Raw genomic sequence first — 18,893 nt, 5'->3', positions numbered from 1 at the left:
AATAGAGGCTCTTATAGAAGCTATCAGAGATGTTCTGCATATTCCTGATAAGGTATCAGGCGAGTGTGAGGAATCTTATTTTAATGTGAAGAAGAAGTCCCCAGTCACTTTTCCTGCTTCAAAGGAATTGAATACCCTGTTTGAAGAACCATGGGTTAATCCTGATAAGAAGTTTCAGATCCCTAAAAGGTTACTCTCATCTTTTCCTTTTCCTCTGGAGGATAGGAAAAAATGGGAAAATCCACTGATAGTGGACACATCAGTCTCTAGGCTGTCACATAAAATTGTATTGCATGTTCCTGTTGCTGCCTCCCTGAAAGACATGGCTGATTGTACAATTGAGACTACACTCAAATCATTGTACACAGCTGCTGGGGTGGCACAAAGACCCACTATTGCATGTGTGTGGATCACTAAAGCCATTGCTAAATGGTCAGGTAACCTAATTGAGGGGTTAGATTCCTTATCTAGGAGGGATGTTGTCTTACTCCTGCAGCATATACAGGACTCTGCGAACTTTATGATGGAAGCCATAAAGGAAATAGGCATGCTTAACGCACACACCACCGCTATGGCAGTGTCGGCATGCAGGGGCTTGTGGCTATGCCAGTGGACTGCTGACGTGGATTCCAAGAAAGGTGTGCAAGGCCTACCATTCACAGGAGAGGCCTTGTTCGGAGATGAATTAGACAAATGGATCTCCACAGCTACTGCGGATAAGTCTACGTATCTTCCTTCCGCAGCCCCCCCTCCCAACCAAGAAGACTTATTCAGCTTCTAAGTTACAGTCCTTTTGGACGGCCAAGTTCGAGGGCAAATCCAGAGGTGCTTCTACATCCTCCAGTGGCACAAGAGGTAAACTACGCAAACCAGCAACAGCAGGTACTCCGGAACAGAGCTCAGGCTCTGCTTCCTTATAGACTTCAATATATTAGAGACTGTACAAAGAAGGGCAACTAAAATGGTGCATGGCCTACATCACAAAACATACCCAGAAAGACTAAAAAAATCTCAATATGTACAGTTTGGAGCTGAGAAGGGAAAGAGGGGATATGATAGAAACTTTCAAATATATCAAGGGTTTTAACTAAGTCCAGGAGGGAAACATTCTCCTTATGAAGAGAAGCAATAGTACACGAAGACATGCACTGATACTGGAGGGTGGGGGGGGATTCAGGAGAAATATGAGGAAATATTACTTCACAGAAAGGGTAGTGGACAAGTGGAATAGCCTCCCATCAGAGGTGGTAGAGGCTAAGACAGTAGAGCAATTTAAACATGCATGGGATAGACATAAGGATATCCTTACAAAGAAATAAGTATCAAATAAGTCTTGAGATAAAAATATGGTTAAAAAAAAAAGGACAGACTAGATGGGCCAAGTGGGTCTTAACTGCCGTCAAATTCTATGTTTCAGCATGACGGTGGACCACAATGCCTGGAAGGCTGTCAGGTGGGAGCACGCCTACAATTCTTCAGTCAAATCTGGTCAAATTTGTGCCAGGATCCCTGGGTCATAAATCCTGTTTCCCAGGGCTACAGACTGAAGTTCCAAGAGCTCTCACCTCACAGATTCTTCAAATCAGCCTTGCCAGTTTCACAAGAGGCAAGTATAACTTTACAATATGCCATCCAAAAACTGGTACTGACTCACGTCATTGTTCCAGTTCCACCTCATCAGCTCAACAAGGGGTACTATTCTAACTTGTTTGTTGTACCGAAACCGGATGGTTCGGTAAGACCAAATTTGAACCTCAAGTCGTTGAACCCGTACTTACAAGTGTTCAAATTCAAGATGGAGTCTCTGAGAGCGGTGATCTCAGGTCTGGAGGAGGGGGAATTCCTAGTGTCTCTGGATATCAAGGATGTGTACCTTCACATTCCGATCTGGCCGCCTCATCAGGCTTATCTACAATTTGCACTGCAGGACTGTCACTACCAGTTCCAGGCCCTGCCATTTGGCCTCTCTACGGCACCGAAGGTGTTCACCAAGGTGATGCCAGAGATGATGCTTTTACGCCGCAAACAGGGAGTGAACATAATTCCATACCTGAACGATCTCCTGATAACAGCACCGTCCAGGGAAAGGTTGCTGGACAGCATTGCTCTTTCAACCAAACTTCTCCAGGATCATGGGTGGATTCTGAACCTTCCGAAATCTCACCTACTGCCAACACGGAGGCTCCCATTCGTGGGAATGATACTGGTTACTGAGTCACAGAAGGTGTTCCTTTCCGTTGAAATGGCATTAGTAATCCAGTCGATGGTTCGAGATGTCTTGAAGCCAACCTGGATATCGGTGCATCTATGCATTCACCTTCTGGGGAAAATGGTGGCCTCTTGCGATGCTCTTCAATACGGAAGGTTTCACGCAAGACCCTTCCAGCTCGATCTATTGGACAAATGGTCCGGATAGCGTCTTCACATGCACCAGAGGATCCGTCTGTCGCCAAAAGCTAGGATCTCCCTACTGTGGTGGCTACATACTTCTCACCTCGTCAAGGGTCGGAGGTTCGGAATTCAGAACTGGATTCTGCTAACCACAGACGCAAGCCTCAGAGGTTGGGGAGCAGTCACTCAAGGGGTGCAGTTTCAAGGAAGATGGTCCAGTCAGGAAATCGTCCTTCCAATCATATCCACATATCGACATGATGGCCTCTCGTCTCAACAAGAAGCTCAAGCGGTATTGTTCCAGGTTGAGAGACCCACAGGCGGTGGCGGCAGACGCCCTGACGACTCCATGGGTCTATCAGATGGTGTACGTGTTTCCTCCACGTCCTCTGATCCCAGGATTTCTAAAAAGAATAAAGGGAAAAGGTTCAAGCAATTCTAATTGCTCCGGACTGGTCAAGAAGGGCCTGGTACACGGACCTTCTGGAGATGCTCCTCGAAGATCCGTGGCCTCTACCTCTTCCCAAGGATCTTCTGCAATGGAAGTTGAACGGCTGATTCTAGCCAGGAGAGGGATCCCTAACAAGGTTATCCTGACTATGATGCAACCAGGAAGGGGGTAACGTCTAAGCATTACCATCGTATTTGGAAGAATTATGTCTTTTGGTGTGAGCAGAAAAATGTCTGCAGTGGAATTCCATCTAGGACGGTTCCTGCTTTTTATACAAGCAGGAGTAGATGTGGACCTATGTCTGGGCTCCATAAAAGTCCAGATTTCGGCCTTGTCTATTTTCTGTCTGAAACAATTGGCTTCTCTCCCTGAAGTCCAGAAGTTCTGGAAAGGTGTTCTGCACATCCACCCTCCCTTTGTGCCTCCCACAGCACCTTGGGATCTTGATGTGGTGCTGCATTTCCTCCAATCGGGCTGGTTTGAGCCATTACAGGAGGTGGACATAACATTTCTTACGTGGAAGACCGTCACACTGTTGGCCTTGGCTTCAGCAAGACGTGTGTCGAAGCTGGGGGCTTTGTCTCACAAAAGTCCCTATTTAATTTTCCATGAGGACAAAGCTGAACTCAGAACTCGTCAGCAATTTCTTCCTAAGGTGGTGTCTGCGTTTGACATCAACCAACCTATTGTGGTCCCGGTTGTCACTGACACCTCTGCTACTTCAAAGTCTTTGGATGTTGTGAGGGCTTTGAAGGTGTATGTGAAAAGAACAGCTCGTCACAGTAGACGGACTCGCTGTTTATTCTTTATGATCCCAATAAGATTGGGTGTCCTGCTTCAAAGCAGACTATTGCACGCTGGATCAGACTTACTATCCAGCATGCTTATTATATGGCAAGTTTGCCATGTCCATAATCTGTACAGGCCCACTCTCCTATGTTGGTGGATTCTTCTTGGGCTGCTGCCCGGGGTGTCTCAGCTTTACAGCTTGCCGAGCAGCTACTTGGTCAGGTTCAAACACGTTTGCTAAGTTGTACAAGTTTGGTCAATCAGTTCTGCAGGAATCTCAGCACTCTCCCACCCGGTTTGGGAGCTTTGGTACATCCCCATGGTACTAAACGGACCCCAGTATCCTCTAGGGCGTAAGAGAAAATAGAATTTTAATTACTTACTGGTAAATCCTTTTCTCGTAGTCCGTAGAGGATACTGGCCACCCGCCCAGTGCTTCGTTCATCCTGAACTGTTCCTTGGTTAAGTAATGTTGGTTCAGCTGTTACTGTTCCTGTTTCAAGTTTGGTTAGCTTGGCTTTCCTCGTGTGTGTGTGTGTGTGTTGGTTCGGAATCTTACCACTATCCTTATCTGTTCTCCTTTCAAAGTATTTCCGTCTCCTTGGGTACAGAGTCTGGTAGGAGGGGCATAGAGGGAGGAGCCAGCCCACACTATCAAAGTAGCAATCATTTACACTGCAAAACCAGGTTGATCTTGCTGTGTGAACGATTGCCACTTTAAAAAACAAACTGCAAAACCTTACTAAATCTCTCACTTTTTGAAACTCTCACTCTATTACATTTGGCCCATAGTATATTCCAAATAATATTAGATAAATTTCAACCATTTTAAACATTTACACCAGTATTATCCAAGAGCATGCAAATAACAAAAAGAGAAAGAGAAAGACATCACAAGCACTCAGACCCTCTTGAAAGTACAATTCATTTAGGATCATTCTGGACTGTAACACTAAGAAGGACTGTGGACCACAGACGCCGTTGTGCTCTCTGCTGTAATGGTGACCCTAAAGAACGTTGGTTTGCAGAATCCGTATGTGGCCCAAAGTATTTTCTTTCGATGGAAGTGGAAGATTAAGTTGAGACAAGAGATGAGTAGCTTCTTCTTTCGATCTTGCAGATAACCATTTCCCATCAGCTTGTACTATCAAAGCAAAAGGGTAGCCCCACCTGTAACGGATTTGATTGTCTCAGAGGATCTGGGTGTAGTCCCTTAGATAAAGTCTCCGTCTGAGAGTAACCGGAGATAAGTCCTGAAATATAGACAAGGTGGAGGATTCAAACTGACATGTATCCTTTTCCCGAGAACCGCCAACATTTTTTCCTTGGTTTTAAAGTAGTGGCATCGCAATACCACATCTCTTGGCGGTGCCGATGGTGACGGTTTCTGTCTGAGGGTGTGATGTGCTGTATCCAAGAGTAAGCGCTCTGGTGGTAAATCAGGTAATAGATGTTGAAAGAAACGGGATCAGATAATGCTCCAATTGGGCTAGTTCCACTGACTCTGGAATGTTCTTAATACGTAAATTATTTTGTATATCCCTATTTTCCGTTTACTCCTGATGATCTTGAAGCAGGTGAATATCCTCCTGCATAACGTACATGGAGCATTCTATATCCTGTTGGAATTGAACCACCTCATCAACTTTATGCTGAACTTCATTTGTACGTGTCCCCAATTCTGAAACCTCTTCCTTTAAACCTGAGACAGCTTTTTGAATCTAAGCATGAAATGCCTTTTTGAGTGATTTCATTTCTGCCAAAATCTATGCTAAACTATCTCTCATAGATGTATCAGGAGAGTGGATCTCTTCCTCTGAGTCCGAGGCCACTACTGGTTGAGAAACTGAAAGCTGTTTATTAGACCCAGGTTTCATTTTAGAGATAAGCGTGGTTAAATCCGCAGGGGGAGCCGCCTTACGAGGTTTACGCATTATGAGCTCAGGAAGAAACCGAAGTGTCTACTACGGTTAAATATATTGAGTGTACAGTTTTAGTCTCCAATTATATATTGATACCTACAGCACCTAATATTCCCTGGATGTCTTCCTTATAAGTGCTGACCAGGCTCAGCCCAGCTTGGCTTCCAAGATCAGATGAAACTGGTCATATCAAGTATGGTGTACTTGCAGATTAGAGATATTAAAAACCTCCCAAGTACATCCCCATTGACACTATCCCAACATTTTCACACAGCAGCCCATTCTTCTACATATAGGTGATAAAGAATACATTTATTACACACAAGGATGTTCCACAATCCCGATTGATCCACAATGTTTTGTGATTGCAATATATTTGCTGAATACTGAGATAAATACTGAGATGGACACTTTAAATATCAACAGGTAACCAGAGATCAGTGTATAGCCAACCTCAGACACCATGAATACACCAGATAGTTTGCAGCGTTATCCAAAGCAGAATAATAATGTGTTTGGAGAATAACCTCCGTGGGGAGCAGGGTACCCTGTAGTGTTTGTTAGCCCCCAAAGGGCTTAGCTGTATAATGCTGCGCTGTGCCAAGAGGCAGAAGGCTAAGCAATACCTTATATAGGAGCCTGTTCTCCACAAGTCGCGCCTGGGTCGGTGCTATAATTCGGAACTATGATCCCCAAATGACTGCAAATACTGGTTACAGCTGCCATCCAGTCACAGTCAGGGCTGCCAGCGCAGCGCTTCGCTACGTCCTCACCGATCGCTGTTGTGTTGGGCTGGCAGAAATCCCCTCCTTTTCCTGCATCTGTCCTCCAGAGGGCCTAGATGCAGGCTCCCAGAGAGGTTGCTTTAGACGCTGTGTGAGTTCTCAGTGGGGGAGCTGGCGGGAGAACCTGGCAGCGAGCCGCTCTCCTACCCCTCACGCCGTATGTGTCCTCCTCGCGTGTCCTCTCTTAGCAGAGGGAGCCGACGGCAGAACCGGGCAACGGTAAGATAGCCTGTGAGTTACTCACTCCTTGTCCCATTGGCGGAAGAAGCTGCACATCCGGGCTTCTAGGCTTCCAAACGGGAGTTTAGTCACAACCTGCAGGGATGCTCAGAGAGATGCTCCGGCTCTGCAACTTAACCCCGTAGTAGCGCTGATCTGACACACTCCAAACACACTTTGGGTGCTCCAAAGACAGCCTAAAAAGCTCCAAACCACTATGTGGAGAGTCCACACACGGAGCTCAGCAGCCGCACGTCCGCCACTTAACTTTTTTTAATCAGCCATAGAACATGTGTAATTCATGAATGTCCCAGTTTAAAGGGATAGTATGGTAAGCCTATATATACATATTCATATATATGTCAATCAGGAGGATTTGTACGGCACTCACAACAGTTTCAAATGGTAGCCTCTATTAGGTGTACGCTTTAGGGCACTTCATTCTCTGTCCCCTGCACACTTTTTGACAGGAAATGCTGGTAAGTAGAAATGCACAGGTTGCACTACCCGTAGTTATTAAGGGGTCTATTCATGTAGAAAATGAAAACAGAATTGCTACTTATCACTATACATCGCATGGCTTCGATGCGATGTATAGCTGTAATAAGTAGCAATTCATGTATAGTCACCCTTCCGACGATGCGCTGCGGTGTCTGGGGCTCCTGCGGTGAGGTCATCTCCAGCGGTCCCTCCCTGCGATGCGCGGAGTCCAGCGGCGGGTCCCTTTGCGCATGCGCAGCTTGCTGACCTCCCGGCAGGCCGCAGTGGTTGCTGGGAGGTCAGGGGGCGGAGCCAGCATAAGGTGCCGAGCAGCGATCAGGGAAGCATTGAGCTTCCCTGCCGTCTCCGCACCACAGTTCAGGTTACACCGTCCTGAGATGGCGAACCTGAACTCCATGGAGAAGCGGAAAGCAGAGCTTTCCGCACCTTCATGAATCGCACTCACTATACAAAGGTATGGTGATGCGATTCAGGCACAGAGCGGGGGTACCGCTGGAGAAATAAGAGACTTCTCCATGGTAACCCGCTCTGTGAATTGCAGTAGGCAGAGACAAGCCCTGTTTAACGCAAAACAGGGCTTTTCTCTCCTGCTTGAATAGACCCCTTAGAGATTAGTGGTGGATTTTTTTATCCAAAATCAGGCAGAAAATATATCATTAAGTTTTCACTCACCTGTTTTGGCTCATCTATGGTTTATTACATCAGGACATGGAAAAGACATTCAGAGCATTCAGGGAACGTATGGCAATAAATTGGTATAAAACTAGACATGCCGTTTTTAGGAAGAAACTGTGAGCAACCAGTGGTGAGGCACTTCCATGACAATAAACACAGCCTGTGATCTCTACAATACAAAATGATGTATTCCCCCTAATTATCATAGAGGAGATAGGGACTAGAGATGAGCGCCTGAAATTTTTCGGGTTTTGTGTTTTGGTTTTGGGTTCGGTTCCACGGCCGTGTTTTGGGTTCGAACGCGTTTTGGCAAAACCTCACCGAATTATTTTTGTCGGATTCGGGTGTGTTTTGGATTCGGGTGTTTTTTTCCAAAAACACTAAAAAACAGCTTAAATCATAGAATTTGGGGGTCATTTTGATCCCAAAGTATTATTAACCTCAAAAACCATAATTTACACTCATTTTCAGTCTATTCTGAATACCTCACACCTCACAATATTATTTTTAGTCCTAAAATTTGCACCGAGGTCGCTGTGTGAGTAAGATAAGCGACCCTAGTGGCCGACACAAACACCGGGCCCATCTAGGAGTGGCACTGCAGTGTCACGCAGGATGTCCCTTCCAAAAAACCCTCCCCAAACAGCACATGACGCAAAGAAAAAAAGAGGCGCAATGAGGTAGCTGTGTGAGTAAGATTAGCGACCCTAGTGGCCGACACAAACACCGGGCCCATCTAGGAGTGGCACTGCAGTGTCACGCAGGATGGCCCTTCCAAAAAACCCTCCCCAAACAGCACATGACGCAAAGAAAAAAAGAGGCGCAATGAGGTAGCTGTGTGAGTAAGATTAGCGACCCTAGTGGCCGACACAAACACCGGGCCCATCTAGGAGTGGCACTGCAGTGTCACGCAGGATGGCCCTTCCAAAAAACCCTCCCCAAACAGCACATGACGCAAAGAAAAAAAGAGGCGCAATGAGGTAGCTGACTGTGTGAGTAAGATTAGCGACCCTAGTGGCCGACACAAACACCGGGCCCATCTAGGAGTGGCACTGCAGTGTCACGCAGGATGTCCCTTCCAAAAAACCCTCCCCAAACAGCACATGACGCAAAGAAAAAAAGAGGCGCAATGAGGTAGCTGTGTGAGTAAGATTAGCGACCCTAGTGGCCGACACAAACACCGGGCCCATCTAGGAGTGGCACTGCAGTGTCACGCAGGATGTCCCTTCCAAAAAACCCTCCCCAAACAGCACATGACGCAAAGAAAAAAAGAGGCGCAATGAGGTAGCTGTGTGAGTAAGATTAGCGACCCTAGTGGCCGACACAAACACCGGGCACATCTAGGAGTGGCACTGCAGTGTCACGCAGGATGTCCCTTCCAAAAAACCCTCCCCAAACAGCACATGACGCAAAGAAAAAAAGAGGCGCAATGAGGTAGCTGTGTGAGTAAGATTAGCGACCCTAGTGGCCGACACAAACACCGGGCCCATCTAGGAGTGGCACTGCAGTGTCACGCAGGATGTCCCTTCCAAAAAACCCTCCCCAATCAGCACATGATGCAAAGAAAAAGAAAAGAAAAAAGAGGTGCAAGATGGAATTGTCCTTGGGCCCTCCCACCCACCCTTATGTTGTATAAACAAAACAGGACATGCACACTTTAACCAACCCATCATTTCAGTGACAGGGTCTGCCACACGACTGTGACTGATATGACGGGTTGGTTTGGACCCCCCCCAAAAAAGAAGCAATTAATCTCTCCTTGCACAAACTGGCTCTACAGAGGCAAGATGTCCACCTCATCTTCACCCTCCGATATATCACCGTGTACATCCCCCTCCTCACAGATTATCAATTCGTCCCCACTGGAATCCACCATCTCAGCTCCCTGTGTACTTTGTGGAGGCAATTGCTGCTGGTCAATGTCTCCGCGGAGGAATTGATTATAATTCATTTTAATGAACATCATCTTCTCCACATTTTCTGGATGTAACCTCGTACGCCGATTGCTGACAAGGTGAGCGGCGGCACTAAACACTCTTTCGGAGTACACACTTGTGGGAGGGCAACTTAGGTAGAATAAAGCCAGTTTGTGCAAGGGCCTCCAAATTGCCTCTTTTTCCTGCCAGTATAAGTACGGACTGTGTGACGTGCCTACTTGGATGCGGTCACTCATATAATCCTCCACCATTCTATCAATGTTGAGAGAATCATATGCAGTGACAGTAGACGACATGTCCGTAATCGTTGTCAGGTCCTTCAGTCCGGACCAGATGTCAGCATCAGCAGTCGCTCCAGACTGCCCTGCATCACCGCCAGCGGGTGGGCTCGGAATTCTGAGCCTTTTCCTCGCACCCCCAGTTGCGGGAGAATGTGAAGGAGGAGATGTTGACAGGTCGCGTTCCGCTTGACTTGACAATTTTGTCACCAGCAGGTCTTTCAACCCCAGCAGACCTGTGCCTGCCGGAAAGAGAGATCCAAGGTAGGCTTTAAATCTAGGATCGAGCACGGTGGCCAAAATGTAGTGCTCTGATTTCAACAGATTGACCACCCGTGAATCCTTGTTAAGCGAATTAAGGGCTGCATCCACAAGTCCCACATGCCTAGCGGAATCGCTCCCTTTTAGCTCCTTCTTCAATGCCTCCAGCTTCTTCTGCAAAAGCCTGATGAGGGGAATGACCTGACTCAGGCTGGCAGTGTCTGAACTGACTTCACGTGTGGCAAGTTCAAAGGGCATCAGAACCTTGCACAACGTTGAAATCATTCTCCATTGCACTTGAGACAGGTGCATTCCATCTCCTATATCGTGCTCAATTGTATAGGCTTGAATGGCCTTTTGCTGCTCCTCCAACCTCTGAAGCATATAGAGGGTTGAATTCCACCTCGTTACCACTTCTTGCTTCAGATGATGGCAGGGCAGGTTCAGTAGTTTTTGGTGGTGCTCCAGTCTTCTGTACGTGGTGCCTGTACGCCGAAAGTGTCCCGCAATTTTTCTGGCCACCGACAGCATCTCTTGCACGCCCCTGTCGTTTTTAAAAAAATTCTGCACCACCAAATTCAAGGTATGTGCAAAACATGGGACGTGCTGGAATTTGCCCATATTTAATGCACACACAATATTGCTGGCGTTGTCCGATGCCACAAATCCACAGGAGAGTCCAATTGGGGTAAGCCATTCCGCGATGATCTTCCTCAGTTGCCGTAAGAGGTTTTCAGCTGTGTGCGTATTCTGGAAAGCGGTGATACAAAGCGTAGCCTGCCTAGGAAAGAGTTGGCGTTTGCGAGATGCTGCTACTGGTGCCGCCGCTGCTGTTCTTGCGGCGGGAGTCCATACATCTACCCAGTGGGCTGTCACAGTCATATAGTCCTGACCCTGCCCTGCTCCACTTGTCCACATGTCCGTGGTTAAGTGGACATTGGGTACAACTGCATTTTTTAGGAGACTGGTGAGTCTTTTTCTGACGTCCGTGTACATTCTCGGTATCGCCTGCCTAGAGAAGTGGAACCTAGATGGTATTTGGTAACGGGGGCACACTGCCTCAATAAATTGTCTAGTTCCCTGTGAACTAACGGCGGATACCGGACGCACGTCTAACACCAACATAGTTGTCAAGGACTCAGTTATCCGCTTTGCAGTAGGATGACTGCTGTGATATTTCATCTTCCTCGCAAAGGACTGTTGAACAGTCAATTGCTTACTGGAAGTAGTACAAGTGGGCTTACGACTTCCCCTCTGGGATGACCATCGACTCCCAGCGGCAACAACAGCAGCGCCAGCAGCAGTAGGCGTTACACGCAAGGATGCATCGGAGGAATCCCAGGCAGGAGAGGACTCGTCAGACTTGCCAGTGACATGGCCTGCAGGACTATTGGCATTCCTGGGGAAGGAGGAAATTGACACTGAGGGAGTTGGTGGGGTGGTTTGCGTGAGCTTGGTTACAAGAGGAAGGGATTTACTGGTCAGTGGACTGCTTCCGCTGTCACCCAAAGTTTTTGAACTTGTCACTGACTTATTATGAATGCGCTGCAGGTGACGTATAAGGGAGGATGTTCCGAGGTGGTTAACGTCCTTACCCCTACTTATTACAGCTTGACAAAGGGAACACACGGCTTGACACCTGTTGTCCGCATTTCTGGTGAAATACCTCCACACCGAAGAGCTGATTTTTTTGGTATTTTCACCTGGCATGTCAACGGCCATATTCCTCCCACGGACAACAGGTGTCTCCCCGGGTGCCTGACTTAAACAAACCACCTCACCATCAGAATCCTCCTGGTCAATTTCCTCCCCAGCGCCAGCAACACCCATATCCTCCTCATCCTGGTGTACTTCAACACTGACATCTTCAATCTGACTATCAGGAACTGGACTGCGGGTGCTCCTTCCAGCACTTGCAGGGGGCGTGCAAATGGTGGAAGGCGCATGCTCTTCACGTCCAGTGTTGGGAAGGTCAGGCATCGCAACCGACACAATTGGACTCTCCTTGTGGATTTGGGATTTCAAAGAACGCACAGTTCTTTGCGGTGCTTTTGCCAGCTTGAGTCTTTTCAGTTTTCTAGCGAGAGGCTGAGTGCTTCCATCCTCATGTGAAGCTGAACCACTAGCCATGAACATAGGCCAGGGCCTCAGCCGTTCCTTGCCACTCCGTGTGGTAAATGGCATATTGGCAAGTTTACGCTTCTCCTCCGACAATTTTATTTTAGGTTTTGGAGTCCTTTTTTTACTGATATTTGGTGTTTTGGTTTTGACATGCTCTGTACTATGCCATTGGGCATCGGCCTTGGCAGACGACGTTGCTGGCATTTCATCGTCTCGGCCATGACTAGTGGCAGCAGCTTCAGCACGAGGTGGAAGTGGATCTTGATCTTTCCCTAATTTTGGAACCTCAACATTTTTGTTCTCCATATTTTAATAGGCACAACTAAAAGGCACCTCAGGTAAACAATGGAGATGGATGGATTGGATACTAGTATACAATTATGGACGGGCTGCCGAGTGCCGACACAGAGGTAGCCACAGCCGTGAACTACCGCACTGTACTGTGTCTGCTGCTAATATATAGACTGGTTGATAAAGAGATAGTATACTCGTAACTAGTATGTATGTATAAAGAAAGAAAAAAAAACACGGTTAGGTGGTATATACAATTATGGACGGGCTGCCGAGTGCCGACACAGAGGTAGCCACAGCCGTGAACTACCGCACTGTACTGTGTCTGCTGCTAATATATAGACTGGTTGATAAAGAGATAGTATACTCGTAACTAGTATGTATGTATAAAGAAAGAAAAAAAAACCACGGTTAGGTGGTATATACAATTATGGACGGGCTGCCGAGTGCCGACACAGAGGTAGCCACAGCCGTGAACTACCGCACTGTACTGTGCCTGCTGCTAATATATAGACTGGTTGATAAAGAGATAGTATACTCGTAACTAGTATGTATGTATAAAGAAAGAAAAAAAAAACACGGTTAGGTGGTATATACAATTATGGACGGGCTGCCGAGTGCCGACACAGAGGTAGCCACAGCCGTGAACTACCGCACTGTACTGTGTCTGCTGCTAATATATAGACTGGTTGATAAAGAGATAGTATACTCGTAACTAGTATGTATGTATAAAGAAAGAAAAAAAAACCACGGTTAGGTGGTATATACAATTATGGACGGGCTGCCGAGTGCCGACACAGAGGTAGCCACAGCCGTGAACTACCGCACTGTACTGTGTCTGCTGCTAATATATAGACTGGTTGATAAAGAGATAGTATACTCGTAACTAGTATGTATGTATAAAGAAAGAAAAAAAAACCACGGTTAGGTGGTATATACAATTATGGACGGGCTGCCGAGTGCCGACACAGAGGTAGCCACAGCCGTGAACTACCGCACTGTACTGTGTCTGCTGCTAATATATAGACTGGTTGATAAAGAGATAGTATACTCGTAACTAGTATGTATGTATAAAGAAAGAAAAAAAAACCACGGTTAGGTGGTATATACAATTATGGACGGGCTGCCGAGTGCCGACACAGAGGTAGCCACAGCCGTGAACTACCGCACTGTACTGTGTCTGCTGCTAATATATAGACTGGTTGATAAAGAGATAGTATACTCGTAACTAGTATGTATGTATAAAGAAAGAAAAAAAAACCACGGTTAGGTCACTGGTATATACAATTATGGACGGGCTGCCGAGTGCCGACACAGAGGTAGCCACAGCCGTGAACTACCGCACTGTACTGTGTCTGCTGCTAATATATAGACTGGTTGATAAAGAGATAGTATACTCGTAACTAGTATGTATGTATAAAGAAAGAAAAAAAAACCACGGTTAGGTCACTGGTATATACAATTATGGACGGGCTGCCGAGTGCCGACACAGAGGTAGCCACAGCCGTGAACTACCGCACTGTACTGTGTCTGCTGCTAATATAGACTGGTTGATAAAGAGATAGTATACTACTAATATTATATACTGGTGGTCAGGTCACTGGTCACTAGTCACACTGGCAGTGGCACTCCTGCAGCAAAAGTGTGCACTGTTTAATTTTAATATAATATTATGTACTCCTGGCTCCTGCTATAACCTATAACTGGCACTGCAGTAGTGCTCCCCAGTCTCCCCCACAATTATAAGCTGTGTGAGCTGAGCAGTCAGACAGATATATAATATTATATATAGATAATAGATGATGCAGCACACTGGCCTGAGCCTGAGCAGTGCACACAGATATGGTATGTGACTGAGTCACTGTGTGCTGTGTATCGCTTTTTTCAGGCAGAGAACGGATTATAAATAAAAGTGGTGGTCACTGGTCACTATCAGCAAAACTCTGCACTGTACACTACTGAGTACTCCTAATGCTCCCCAAAATTAGTAAATCAAGTGTCTAAACGGAGAGGACGCCAGCCACGTCCTCTCCCTATCAATCTCAATGCACGTGTGAAAATGGCGGCGACGCGCGGCTCCTTATATAGAATCCGAGTCTCGCGATAGAATCCGAGCCTCGCGAGAATCCGACAGCGTCATGATGACGTTCGGGCGCGCTCGGGTTAACCGAGCAAGGCGGGAAGATCCGAGTCGCTCGGACCCGTGAAAAAAAACATGAAGTTCTGGCGGGTTCGGATTCAGAGAAACCGAACCCGCTCATCTCTAATAGGGACAAGGACTTGTTGCAAAGAGAAACCAAATAAATGCACACCCGTAAAACTGTGCAGCCCTATAGGTTAATTGAAACTATTACTGTCCATATAGCAGTTTGATTTAAACTGATGGACTGTTACTTTTCCAGTACTACTCTACCTGCTTGGTTACTTTGTGATGATGGGTGGTAGTGATGGTAGAGTCAGTTAGCCTACACATAACTGTATATCACGTGATATACAGTACATAGCTGCTGCCTTGGTAACCTCACTTCTCAATATGAGTTGCATACTGAAGGAGTTTTGGACAGGAAAAGAAAAAAAAATACAACTTAGTGATAATAGTGGCCTGAGGATGTGCCTGAGAATAGAAATGTCTCAAGCTGAGAACATCCACCTACTCCCCACTTCCCCCCTTCCCCCAGCCTCATGATAATAAAAGAGCCCTGGCCACAGATAGGTGCTTAGAATTATGAACCAGTTATCAGATTCCATCTAGAGATTTTTCTCCAAACATCCGGATTCTAGATTGACAATGACGAAGAGATATCAGCAAGAATGCAAATTCGACATTGGAGATGAACGTGATGAATAAGAGGCCATCACTACTGATGCTAAGACTTACATCCCAATGGGCAAATTCTGCAGCACGGTGTGTAGTGCAGCCTGCCGCGATGCGTATGGTGCAGGCGGTATCCTGGTGAGACCCCATCAGTGACAGTGCTGTGATTGACCTACAAACACATACTGTACACACAGTGATCATAAAGTGGAAAGTATACTCAATCACTCCTTATTTTCAGGAATATGAGGCCAATTTGTTTAAAACAAAATGTCCCAATTGTGCAAAAATGTCACACTGTTTGTCATCATACAGTATAAAGCTATTTAGGAGTTAGACCACATGGATCCCAAGGCGAGATACCAGTTTGCCCCCCCCCCCCCCCTTTAAATACACTAAAGCACAGGTTCTCAAACTCGGTCCTCAGGACCCCACACAGTGCATGTTTTGCAGGTCTCCTCACAGAATGACAAGTGAAATAATTAACTCCACCTGTGGACCTTTAAAAATGTGTCAGTGAGTAATTAATTCACCTGTGCACCTGCTGGGTTACCTGCACAACATGCACTGTGTGGGGTCCTGAGGACCGAGTTTGAGAACCTATGCACTAAAGAATTTATTTTTGTGGAAGGTGGGTAGTGGACAGGACTGCATTAAATTACAGAAACAGTAATACACATTGGCCTCAATAGGAAAAAAATATAACAAAGTGGCCCCCAATAGGAAAGAAAAACAGTTTAACCCCCGACAGGTACACATTGCCCCCCGACAGGAATAAATAAAACACATTGGCCCCCAACAGAAAAAAACAAACACTGTATATTATACCAGCTGCTGTGATGACCTGCATATAGTACAGGTGTGTGCCCATCACATTACACTGCCTGGGGAGCACATCATATTATATTGGCTTTGTGTTCCTACACATTACACCAGCAGTGGTGCCACTTGCAATATAACAGCAAACATGGCCATTATTTTACATCAACATGGTTCCTAATAAAAATTAATCATAGAAGGATACTCATCATGTTATAGCTCATAGATCTGTATCACATTATACCAACAGAGATAACCAAAACATGATATATGGTGCACCTGTCCTGGAAACTCTCTGGATGGCAGTTGTGAGGGGAGAGATTATTTACCTGAGGACATCCAGCTGTGTTATCTCACTGGTCGCGTAGTGCTCCTCTGGGAACATTTTGCAGAGGGAGAGTAACAGATCACAGTGCCAGAATAATACCCCTTTCACATCGCACTAAAAACCCGGTATCGACACGGCATATTGCCGTGTCGAAACGGGTCAGTGTGCGATGTGAAAGGTCCTTTGCAGAATTAGCGGGTCGCCTGACCCGGTAATTCAACCCGGTAAAAAAGAAGGTGCAGTGTGAATGGGAGCCGTTCCGATGCGACACGGCTCCCATTCACAGCATAGGGAGAGGCGGCGCAGGAGATGAGCTCATCTCCCAGCGCCGCCTCCACGCCCGCCCCTGCTGCTGCTGCGCCCCCTGCTGCTATGGCAACCGACCCGGTATATTGCCGGGTCGAAAAGCCAGCAGAGGAGCGCAAATGCCGGATCCCACCCGGTAAGGACACGTTTCTCTTACCGGGTAGGATCCGGCATTTGCGATCTGAATGCAGCATAAGTAATATTAATACTGGTCTGAGCCCAGTATCAGACTGGGGCTTGAAGGGCCCAACAGGGGGAATGCAGCGATGGCGGCCCTTGCTTAGGGGTGTGGCCTACTCTTGACTAACTATTAGAGAGTGCAGGGGCTGGGCCTCTTTTTAAATATGTATAGTTAATACTGCTAGTGCATGCATATTAATGTAGCAGATGGATAACAGCAATGCACTGTAGTGAATACACTAAAGTCTTGTGCAGTATAATGTAACATATGTACAATGTATAATTCAAGTGCACAGACTAAAACCTGATCCCTAGAAGAGGGGGGGGGGGATCAAACAGACCCACCGGAGGTTTCCCTTGTACCCCTAAGGGCCAGTCCGACACTGTCTGAGCACCATTGCTGGGCTAGGGGTAGATTTATTAAGGTGGGAGTTTTTTTTAAGAACTGGTGATGTTGCCCATGGAAACCAATCAGATTCTACTTAACATTTATCTAGCACCTTCTAGAAGTTAATAACTAGAATCTGCTATGGGCAACATCACCAGTTCTAAAAAAAACTCAGACCTTAGTAAATGTACCCCGAAGTGTATTGCCCAAGTATAATTAGCCTTTACTATGTATTTTTTTTTTTAAATTATCACACACACCAACATTGGAGGATGTCAATGACATGTCCATTAGTGAATGTAGTCACTAACGTTTCAGTAGGATAACGAACTACTTTGGTTATAGTATTGTATTATGGTATTTGTTATTGTATGTATAATAAAACAATATTAATACAACAGTACTTTGATATCTTCCCTATTTTAGGTTGTTTTTTTTCGTTACTGTACTGTTTGATGATTGTTCTTTTTACTTCTAGCATTAATTACAAAAATGAGAGGAACTTTAGCCAGCACTCTCAGCACAACTTGTTTCTTGATATCTTCATGGCACTGGTGAAAAACAGGCTTGGCTGCAGGTACAGTAAGCAGAGTTCAGTGTAATGCGTTTAATGATTGCTTTAAAGATATAATTATGAAGATGCGAAGAAGAATAGTTATTGCAGAAAATTGATTTGCTATATATTATATAATACATGTAATGATACATGTAATTATGTTATTTATTTGTATCATGACCCCCCCTTCCCCAATGTACAATGCTTTTTAAGTCAAAGGATAATAATAATATTTCTAATAATAATAATAATAATAATAATAATAATAATAATAATCATAAGAAGAAGAAGAATGACATATAATATGTTAAAGGGATTAAAGAGGAAATTGGGCAAATTGCTATGGGCAACATCTCCACTTCAATAAACCCGCACTTTATTAAATATGCCCCTTAGAGAGAATTGCATGAATGCTGGTAATTGTGGTTTTTAACAGAACTGATACTTGTAGATGCAGCAGGTGAAGTTGATGTAGCAGGAGTCTGAGCACTTGCAGATACAGCAGGTGATATTTATGTAGCTGGATTCATCATTTAAAGAAAATAAAAGGAGTGCTGGCAATTGTGGGTATAACAGGAGAAATAAATCTTTCAGATGCGGAAGTACCTCCAGTCAGGGTAAACCTCTATTCCTCTACTGAGGAAGTGAGTTGTTCTGACAATGCCCAGGATTCCAGAACATGGTTAAATAGGACACTCTTGGCTGTCATTGGATGCAAAAGTCATGTGAGCACAGCATACAGAATCTGACTGGATGAATCAGTCACCTGACTGTCACTGCATCCAACATGGCTGTGCCCATGTAATCCAGGAAATGAAAACAAACATAGCTGTGCCTATGTAATCCAGGAAATCAGGAATTCTGCAGGAGACCGTAATAT

At 45.7% G+C, this 18,893-nt stretch overlaps 1 protein-coding gene across 13 annotated transcripts in view; it reads left to right on the top strand.

Annotated features, from left to right (window-relative positions):
- The window catches only part of NEK10 (NIMA related kinase 10), an 831,700-nt gene that overhangs the window by 109,907 nt on the left and 702,900 nt on the right, over window positions 1-18,893 (top strand). For all 13 annotated transcript variants that reach the window (XM_063922254.1, XM_063922250.1, XM_063922255.1 and 10 more), the window contains one exon: window positions 17,936-18,034. In XM_063922254.1, coding sequence (XP_063778324.1) covers window positions 17,936-18,034 — 99 coding nt within the window. The remainder of the gene's footprint in view (window positions 1-17,935; window positions 18,035-18,893) is intronic.

The sequence above is a fragment of the Pseudophryne corroboree genome, chromosome 5 (assembly GCF_028390025.1).
Source record: "Pseudophryne corroboree isolate aPseCor3 chromosome 5, aPseCor3.hap2, whole genome shotgun sequence".
In the NCBI taxonomy this organism is placed as follows: domain Eukaryota; kingdom Metazoa; phylum Chordata; class Amphibia; order Anura; family Myobatrachidae; genus Pseudophryne; species Pseudophryne corroboree.
The sequence above is the reverse complement of the archived record's forward strand: the minus strand, read 5'-3'. Positions and strand labels throughout refer to the sequence as shown.